This window comes from Leptodactylus fuscus, chromosome 6, assembly GCF_031893055.1.
Source record: "Leptodactylus fuscus isolate aLepFus1 chromosome 6, aLepFus1.hap2, whole genome shotgun sequence".
Lineage (NCBI taxonomy): Eukaryota > Metazoa > Chordata > Amphibia > Anura > Leptodactylidae > Leptodactylus > Leptodactylus fuscus.
This window is the reverse complement of record NC_134270.1, coordinates 123,376,596-123,386,551: the sequence shown is the minus strand read 5'-3', so window position 1 is coordinate 123,386,551 and position 9,956 is coordinate 123,376,596. Positions and strand designations below refer to the sequence as shown.

At 40.4% G+C, this 9,956-nt stretch overlaps 1 protein-coding gene across 1 annotated transcript; it reads right to left on the bottom strand.

Annotated features, from left to right (window-relative positions):
• Positions 1-6,583: 6,583 nt before the first annotated feature.
• Positions 6,584-9,268, bottom strand: LOC142209379 (keratin, type I cuticular Ha5-like). The gene is made up of 6 exons (XM_075278353.1): positions 8,789-9,268; positions 8,416-8,498; positions 7,976-8,132; positions 7,675-7,836; positions 7,056-7,181; positions 6,584-6,808 (listed from the first exon to the last, which is right to left on the bottom strand). Exons 1-6 carry the CDS (start codon positions 9,266-9,268, stop codon positions 6,584-6,586), a joined length of 1,233 nt encoding a protein of 410 aa, XP_075134454.1.
• Between the last annotated feature and the right edge of the window lie 688 nt (positions 9,269-9,956).

The following is a 9,956-nucleotide window of genomic DNA, read 5'->3' as shown; positions in this document are numbered from 1 at the left end:
CATTTATCCACTAGCAGGGCCAGAACTGAAAGCTCTCAAGTTGTACATTGATGAAAATTTGGCTAAAGGCTTTATTCGTCCCTCTTCATCTCCAGCTGGAGCTCCCATATTCTTTGTCAAGAAGAAAGATGGCTCTCTCCGACCTTGCATAGACTATCGGGAATTAAATAAAGTTACAGTTAGGAATCGCTATCCTTTGCCTTTAATCCCAGAATTATTGGAGAGAGTACGACAGGCCAAGATATTTACAAAATTAGACCTTCGTGGTGCATATAATCTAGTCCGCATCAGGACCGGGGATGAATGGAAGACCGCTTTCAGATCTCGGTATGGGCACTTTGAATATCTTGTGATGCCGTTCGGACTTTGTAATGCTCCAGCCACCTTCCAACACCTTGTCAATGACATTTTCAGGGACCTTCTAGATCTCTTCGTGGTCATATATCTGGATGACATCTTGATTTTTTCAAATTCTCTCGAGGAACATCAACAGCATGTAAAGACCGTCTTGGGACGCCTGAGGGAAAATCATCTCTACATCAAACTTGAGAAATGTGAGTTCCATAGAACTGAAGTGCAGTTTTTGGGGTATATAATCACCCCTCAAGGATTGAGCATGGATTCAAGTAAGATACAAGCAATCCTTGATTGGCCTGTTCCCAAGAACGTTAAGCAAGTTCAACGTTTCATTGGTTTTGCAAATTTCTACCGACGCTTCATTAAGAACTTTTCAGGGATCGTCTCCCCTATTACCCAACTAACAAGAAAGTCAACAGCGTTTATTTGGACCACTCAAGCACAGGAAGCCTTTGACCGTTTAAAGGAAAAATTTACCACAGCCCCAGTCTTAATTCATCCTGATCCTGAACGGGCCTTCATTGTTGAGGTAGACGCATCGGACAGTGCTATGGGAGCTATTCTCTCTCAGAGAACAGGAGAGAAGAATTTATTACATCCATGTGCTTTCTTTTCTCAACGTTTGTCACCCGCAGAAAGAAATTATGATGTAGGGAATAAAGAATTATTGGCCATCATCGCTGCCTTTAAGGAATGGAGGCATCATCTCCAGGGAGCATCACAACAGATTGTTGTCCTCACTGATCATCGTAACTTGGAGTTTATCAGATCTGCTAAATGTTTGTCTCCCCGACAGGCTCGCTGGAGTTTATTCCTCAATCAATTTAATTTTGTAATTTCTTTTAGGCCAGGTTCTCGTCACGGTAAAGCTGATGCCTTATCCAGAATGTACGCTGCTGACCCTACTCCGGGTTCTTTACCCAAGACAATACTGTCAAATTCCAATTTTGTAGGGGTAATTCACAATCAAGATTTGTTGAGAGACATTAAGGAGGCTTATAATTCAGATCCATTTCTTTCACAACCCACAAGGGATGTACGTTTAACTCTAAGGAACGGAGTGTGGGTTCAAGGGCAAAGCCTTTATGTTCCTGAAGCGGTGAGAGTAAAGATTTTGAAGCTGATGCACGATTCCAAGATGGCAGGTCACAGGGGAATACAGAAGACCCAAGATTCCCTTTCTCGTTTTTTCTGGTGGCCAAGTTTTCGAGAAGATGTCAGGAATTATGTTCGCTCATGTGATGTCTGTGCCAGATGTAAGACACCACGTTCTGCACCAACAGGTCTACTGCAGCCTCTTCCTATCCCAACTCGCCCCTGGGGGTCAATCTCCATGGACTTCATTGTAGAACTGCCAACCTCCAAGGGAAAAAATACAATTTTAGTGGTGGTTGATCGTCTGACGAAAGCTGCTCACTTCATACCCTGTGCAGGTCTACCTTCAGCTAAAGACACTGTTGACTTAATTATTCAAAATATCTTTCGCCTACATGGAGTTCCAGATGAGGTTGTGTCTGACCGAGGTGTTCAATTTACTGCAAGATTCTGGCGAGGGTTCTGTGCGGCATTGGACATAGATGTCTGTTTGTCCTCCGCTTTCCATCCACAATCAAATGGACAGACAGAACGTACTAACCAGACTCTGGAACAATATCTACGATGCTACGTCTGCCATTTACAGGATGATTGGGTTGATTTGCTTCCCATGGCAGAATTCTCCTACAACAATTCGCAAAGTGCTTCTACAAAAGTAACACCATTCTATGCTAACCAAGGCTATCACCCAAAGATCTTTCCCAGATTTCCGGTGGATGCCCCTGTGCCAGCAGTTACAGAAAGAATCGCCTCTTTACAACAAGATCTGAATTTGTTAAAACAGACATTGCGCACAGCTCAAGAGAGATTTAAGAACACAGCTGATAGGTGTCGTAAACCAGCACCAACATTCAAGGTAGGAGACGCAGTTTGGTTATCTACCAAGAACCTGAAATTAAGGGTGCCGTCACGAAAATTGGGACAAAAGTACATTGGTCCCTTTAAGATTAGTGGTCTGGTAAACTCAGTAACCTGTCGATTGAATCTTCCAAAGACCATGAAGATCCATCCTGTTTTCCATGTCTCTTTGCTGAAACCTACAATTTCAAATCCTTTTCCGGGACGGTCATCTCCTCCTCCTGGTCCTGTCTTGGTAGATGATCAAGAACATTTTGTTGTGGAGAAGATTCTGGATTCCAGGATTCTCAGGGGCAAGTTACAATATCTTATCAAATGGCAAGGCTATCCTCCAGAAGAGAATTCCTGGGAACCTCTGGATAACATCAATGCCTCTCGATTGATTAAACAATTTCATGATAAATATCCTGAGAAGCCTGGTCTGGGATCGTCCGGAGGCCGCTCCTGAGGTGGGAGTAATGTCAGGATCTTGTTTTATTGAACTCTTTTTTGCCAGCAGTCAAAATGGAGTCTTTTGTGTTTCCTGTCTGTGACTTACCCTGATTTCCTGATTTCTCGATTATTTAGCATGTGTGTTCTGATTACCCAGTTGCCTGAGTATTGGTTTCAGAAGTCTGTCTTCTGCAAGGTCCTCAAGCTTAAACTGACTGTTCCAAGTTGGTTAGTTACCTGCAAATTGGTTGCTACCTGGAACCACTACCCCCAGCAAGTCCTCCTGCTACTAAGACTTTGCCACCCACCCGGTCCCAAGGAGCCGTGGAACTACAGCCTCCAGCAAGCCCTCCTGCTGAGTATAGGACCACTGCTTCCGGCCAAGCCTCCCTGCCTTCCACAGAACAGACTGAGCCGTGGAACTACTGATCCCAGCAAGCCCTCCTGCTACAAGGACTTTGCCACCCACCCGGTCCCAAGGAGCCGTGGAACTACAGCCTCCAGCAAGCCCTCCTGCTGAGTATAGGACCACTGCTTCCGGCCAAGCCTCCCTGCCTTCCACAGAACAGACTGAGCCGTGGAACTACTGATCCCAGCAAGCCCTCCTGCTACAAGGACTTTGCCACCCACCCGGTCCCAAGGAGCCGTGGAACTACAGCCTCCAGCAAGCCCTCCTGCTGAGTATAGGACCACTGCTTCCGGCCAAGCCTCCCTGCCTTCCACAGAACAGACTGTAAGTCAATTTGTATATTACTATTGCTAGACTCACTGTTCCCAGCCATTGGTCTCTAGAAAATAGAAAGGGTATTGTGACAGGAAGCCACACTGGAGCACATAATACTGTCCCAGTATTTTTACATGCTGGGCACTGTGCTGCTCACTCACCATATTTTTGATAACTGCAGTTGTGGGTACTAAAGCTGTATCCCTTGCAAGTATCTGAAATATCATTGCAGCACCTGTAAACTCCACTATCAAGACATCTTTGTAGGGAAGACATAGGGGGCCCTGGACAAAATTTTGCACCGGGGTTGACAAGACTTTAGTTATGCCACTGACCTGAAATGCCTTATGGCCTACAAGCTAGCGTGATATAGCACAAAACTAATGGCTTCCTACTCAACTATATGTTTCAACTGTATTGGTGTCCTATAGATGCCAACTCAATTGAAATTGCTGCATGTGTTTGTGGCGACACCAGGGCACCCACCTTTGCACTTCCTATGAGTCTGGCCAGAATAGTCATATACAGGGCTAGAGCTAGAGAGACTTTGCCCCGGTGAAGCAAAACTTAGTTACCATCCTGAATTAAGGATTCATGATAGAAATATGATGGATAATGCATACAATGAAACACATTACAATATATGGTTTGCTAAAACATTTATTTAGAGACAAACAGGAAAAATGTAGCAAAATCACAAAAGTTCAGAAATTATGACCATACAGTCCAAATCCATTTAGACCCAAACCTGGGAACATTCACATGAAACTGTAAAATTTCCTTACATAGTGCTTTGGTTTATGACCAGTATATAGAAGTAATAGAGCTGTTGGTGTTATAACTGTAAACAGAGGGGCATTGGATTGACATATAATTGTAACATAGAGTACCCCAACTAACTCAACTATTGGTATGACCTGTAACTTATAACAAAAAATGTTGGAACTGGGTTTTGATTGAAATTGGTTAAAATTTAGATGCTTTTTATTTGTATATAGCTTCATCTACAGGAAAGTATTGTGTTCACTTGCCAAATACACTTATAGTCAAGTTCATATACTTGATCACAACTATGATCCGCATTCTATCTTTAATACTTCCTGAGGTACGCCATATTTAAATCTGCATTTTGTGGACATGTAATATCTGTGATGAGAACGGACAGCGTTCCACCCTACATACATGAAAACAGGTCAACTTTTTTTTTCTTTTTTACATTTTTTCTGTATTTTTCAATGTCTTTGGGTCCATGAAAAAAAAACCCAGATGATACATGAGTTAAAAAAACAAAAGGTGCTTCCATTTTTGTTTGATCATGGACCTACAGTCCATGAAAAAAAGGATGTCTGATTTAATACATTGAAAAGAATGGCTATCTATGCAGCAGCATAACTATGTAAATTGATGTCGTGTGAATAAGGCTTTAGTTCTGTTCATTAATGGAACTTTGTTTACTGGAAACCTAATATGTAATGAGGTGTCCTGAGCCTTATAACAATCCAAAGGCCAATAGGTCTATTGAACTGTATAACTGTGTATAACATCCAGAGCACTGAGTATAACTGTGTATAACATCCAGAGCACTGAGTATAACTGTGTATAACATCCAGAGCACTGAGTATAACTGTGTATAACATCCAGAGCATTGAGTATAACTGTGTATAACATCCAGAGCACTGAGTATAACTGTGTATAACATCCAGGGCACTGAGTATAACTGTGTATAACATCCAGAGCACTGAGTATAACTGTGTATAACATCCAGAGCACTGAGTATAACTGTGTATAACATCCAGAGCACTGAGTATAACTGTGTATAACATCCAGAGCATTGAGTATAACTGTGTATAACATCCAGAGCACTGAGTATAACTGTGTCTAACATCCAGAGCACTGAGTATAACTGTGTCTAACATCCAGGGCACTGAGTATAACTGTGTATAACATCCAGAGCACTGAGTATAACTGTGTATAACATCCAGAGCACTATGTTCAGTTTTCACAGGATATGAGATTCCCAATGGCTAAATAACCTGCTTAGTTTCATATCTGGAAATAACAATTATAGAGGTTGGATACAGTGAGATACAGTCAACCAAAGATAACAGAGCAGTGTAAGCAGTGTGAAAGTTTCCCTCTTCATTTTGCAGTTCTATACCAGATTTGTGGTCTTCTTACAGACAAGGGTCTCCATCTAACACTTCATGTAGTGATGAGAAACTAGAAAAAATACAATTTTGTCAATCACAATGAAAAATAGTTTTAAAGAGCAATTGGTGTGTATAGAATAGGTATAAGATGGCAGAAGTGAAGGATGTGACATAATTTAGCTAGGACTATTACTTTCATGGGATATGGATATCAGTGGTTAAAATCTGTAATAATTCGAATGTTGCACTCACCATGTTTAGATGCAGAGAAATGATGAGCAGGAACACTGAGAGGACAAAGAAGAAATTACAGGTGAGCTTACATTATTACTGATTTATGTAATGAAAAAGCAATGTCATATATATCACATTTGATATCAAAACTTCTTGGGGTGACTTAAAGGGAATGTGTCATGATCTATTTTTATAACAGGCTTTTATGTGAAACTATGTCTTGTAAACTCTCACACAGACCTCAGTAAACATCTCAATACTAATGCGTCCATGAGCCATGTGGCTGCTGTAAAGCATATTTCTGACTGTAGCACATGGTTTCAAATAGTTTATACTGAAGGCTTACCCTAAGACTTTATACCCAAGACTGAGTGTACAGAATAAGTGTATACTGATGCTCCATTAAATTCTGATATTTTATAGGACCTGTTCTATAAATATCGGGATGGAACGTTGGAATAGAGCATCAGAACACAACTCAGGCTGCATTGGAATATACATAGACTTCACATATGCACAAAGCTTTAGGATAAAAAAATAAATGACCAGTGGAAGCCTCAACCCTTGGTCTTCCACTAACTGTAAGAACAAACAGGCAGAGGTTCCTATACCACAGTAAGTGAAACAGTGGTGATGTCCATACAAGTGGGTCTGTGTCTGGCACTGTATTTCAGTCTAGTATGATTTTTTTAGTTATTAGGCTCTTACTGAATTCCAATATTGTATGACATACTCACTGAATGTCATGCCCGTCTAGAAGATGCTTGTAAGTGGAAATCTCCATTTCCAAGTGATTCTTCTGGTCCATTAGAAGTTGGTACTGATAGTTCTGCCGTTCTAGATCAGCTCGGATTTGAGCCAGTTGAGCTTCAATGTTATTAATCATGCATTGAAGTTGGGCAAGCTGAGCGCCGAATGTAGCCTCTGTTTCTGCCAAGGTGGACTCCAAAGCATTATTCTAAAGAGACATGATATTGAGGTACAGGGATTAGAAATGATCAAGCTGTATTGAAATCTTAGTCTTATCAGGGGCATAGAGAAAGGGGGTACAGAAGTAGTAGCTGCACTTGGACACATTAGAAGGCGCCAGGATTATGAATGGCACATACTAGGTAGAAGTGTGGTTATGGACTTTGCAAATCAAAAATTCTAAAAAATCCATAAATGGTAAGGAGGTGAAGAAGATGTTTAGCCTGTTTTCCTACCAGACTCAGCTGACTCTGCAGCTCGATCTCCAGGGTTTTCACAGAACGTTTCAGGTCGATGATCTCATTACTATTTGATTCTAGTTGTCGGGCACCAGAAGAAACTTCCTGGTTTAATTCTGCACTCTACAGGCACAGAAGAAGCAGAGAGCTGAAAAATACAGTCTAGTGTATGCTGTAATATTCATACATTTTTATGTTACATAAAATTTCCTATATATCAACTATTCCTTTGGTAGCCATTCTTGGCTTTGGCACAAAACAAATGCAACAAAATCTGTAATACAAAAAGCTGGGTTTCCACAACATGGAGACCCAGCCTTAAGGTAGTGCTCATGAGTATACTATACACTGGCAGAGACAAAAATAAAACATACATTTTCTCTATTAATACCGGTCCATAAAACTTTATTTCTGCTCTTGAGCAGATCATTTCGCTGTGACAATAATATGTGTGTGACCCCTGCATTGGCAGTGAAGAGAATTTAATTGACTTATTTCTATTATTGAGCAGATGAATGCATATCATTTATCTATGGCCATAATATGTATGCAACACCTGGTGTAGAGGAAATTGAATATAAAAACTGAATATAAAACATGAACAGTTTTCTATTACCCTTGTTAAGAACATATTCTCGACTTCCATCAGGTTCCGGTCCATTAGGTTTTCATACTCATCTCTGATTTCATCCAGCACTTGATTCAAGTCAATGGATGGGGCAGCGTTCATTTCTATGTTCACTCTGGCACCAAGCTGTTGTTGTAGGAAATTCACTTCCTATATATAAAAAAATAACATAAAATAATAGAATATTCTTATGTAATGTCCACACCTACATTTTTCTTAGAATAAATAGAACTTTGACTTCCATAGCGCTGTGATGTCCACCAACCGGACCACCATAATGAAGACTTACACTTGAATGATTGTTCTTCATCTGGAAAAGTTCTTCTTGAAGACCCTGGACTTGTCTTCCCAGTTCTTCACCAGCCATGTTCATGTCACCTAAGGCTCTACTCAGATCACCAATATTGGATTCAAAACTGTTCCTCAGGTTTACCTCCATTTGGTACCTGAGTAGTCAAACGTGATAAAGAAGGAACCAACAAGTGAACCATGGAATTAACCATATAAGCAATATATGTTGTTTAGTCAAGAAAATTCAATCAATAAACTGAAATGTTGAAGGGATCTCTAACCTTCCTGAACCTTTATGTTCCTCTCTAGTCCATAGAGATTTTAAAATGATGCCACTGTACATAGTAGGTACACAGGAGTATACATCGGTCATGAGATGGTATTCAACATCAGCTTATGAAGTTTTATAAAGTTATGGTTCATTAGTTATCTACATACCTTGTTCTCAGGTCATTGGCTGTCTGCTGGGCATCGTCTATCTGACGCTCAAGTCTTGCATTCTCCATTGAGGTCGAAAATATCTAGGTCAAGTATATAACAGTCAAGCGCTGCGAACATGCCAGTGAAGTTGAGGAATTACACAGCTTGTCAATAGTCATATATAATAATGTATATACACTGTATACACCAATGCTCAGAAAATATCTAACCCAACATGCTATAAAATGATAAATGGAACCCAAAGTCAATATAGAAAAGAATCTTCACTGTTGTCTATAAAGATGTCAGAACATGTCAAATATTAGAGTACAGTATTGTTTTTATAGTCTACCTAAAAGTATAACTTGCTTGCATTATAAGAGTTCATTACCATATTCTGGAGCTCCTGGATGGTTCTGAAGTATTGGCTGGAGTCAGGCAATGAACTGGGAGCATTGTTGGCATACCACTCACATATCTTCCTCTCCAAAAGGGCATTTTCCTGCTCCAGAGAACGAACCCTCTCTAGGTAGGAAGACAGTCGCTGGTTGAGTTGTTGTAAGGTTTCCTTCTCATTAATGCTGAAAAGACCAGTGTTTTTCCATCCATGATGCATTCCATGATTTTGCCTGCCATGTACAGCATTATGTCCATGACCAGAAGAAGAATGTGCAGAAAATGAGTTTACATGGACCATTGGCATTTTGCAGTGGCCGCCATGATGAGAAGCAGAAGAGCTTCTGTGATGGACCTTATGGCTTCCCCCATGATGGAGTGAAGAGTTATGACTGGATGCTTTAGAATAGTGAACACCAGTATGACAGTGACCCTTGAGGGATTTGGAAGATGAATGGCTGATACCGTGGGTCATGTTTTCTGGTAGGATTCCTGTAGACAACAGTCTTGAGAAGTAGAGACTTTTACTTGTTCTTGAACTCAACTTCATGATTCTTCTTTCCTCCAGACCTCTTTATATAGGCAGTCGATTCATTGAAGCTAGGTCACTTTATAGGTATTTTATAGGCATCTGAGTCCTATTTGGCTTGTCTGGCATCTGTCTGAGAAAATCTAAAGCAACCTATCATGACTGACAGTGTTTATTAGTTTATATACCCCATAATAGTAAAGATCTAACATACATGTTCATTATAAATTTGTTTTATTAGCATAACTCTTTATTAAGTAATCATAAAATAGTAAGTATGCATATTACTAACAGCATTACATATGGAACAAATAAGCATTCTCTGAATAAAATGCTAAATCACAATGGTGGACCAATACAGGCTGTAGAGGAGGCTCACAAAGCTGCACCAAGAGGTCAGCAGGATCACTGGCAACATAAATAATGCCAGCCTACTCAATATCAATAAATGCACGAAAACCTGTGATATTTCCACAATGATGTAATAATGTGAGATGGAGCTTTATCACAACAATCTCTTTTGATACCCAAAGCAAGGATTTCAGGGGTTTGCACCACCCTCATTTTCTGAGGTTTACCTTAATTCGCAGTGTTGGGCCTTATGGGAAATCCAAACATTAGCATGGGTATTTTT

Coding starts and splice junctions, on each gene's coding strand:
- LOC142209379 (XM_075278353.1), bottom strand. CDS start 9,268: ATGACCCACGGTATCAGCCATTCATCTTCCAAATCCCTCAAGGGTCAC. Junction 8,499..8,788: donor TCCAGGAGCTCCAGAATATG/GTAATGAACTCT, acceptor TACTTGACCTAG/ATATTTTCGACCTCAATGGA. Junction 7,182..7,674: donor AGAATATGTTCTTAACAAGG/GTAATAGAAAAC, acceptor CTGTGCCTGTAG/AGTGCAGAATTAAACCAGGA.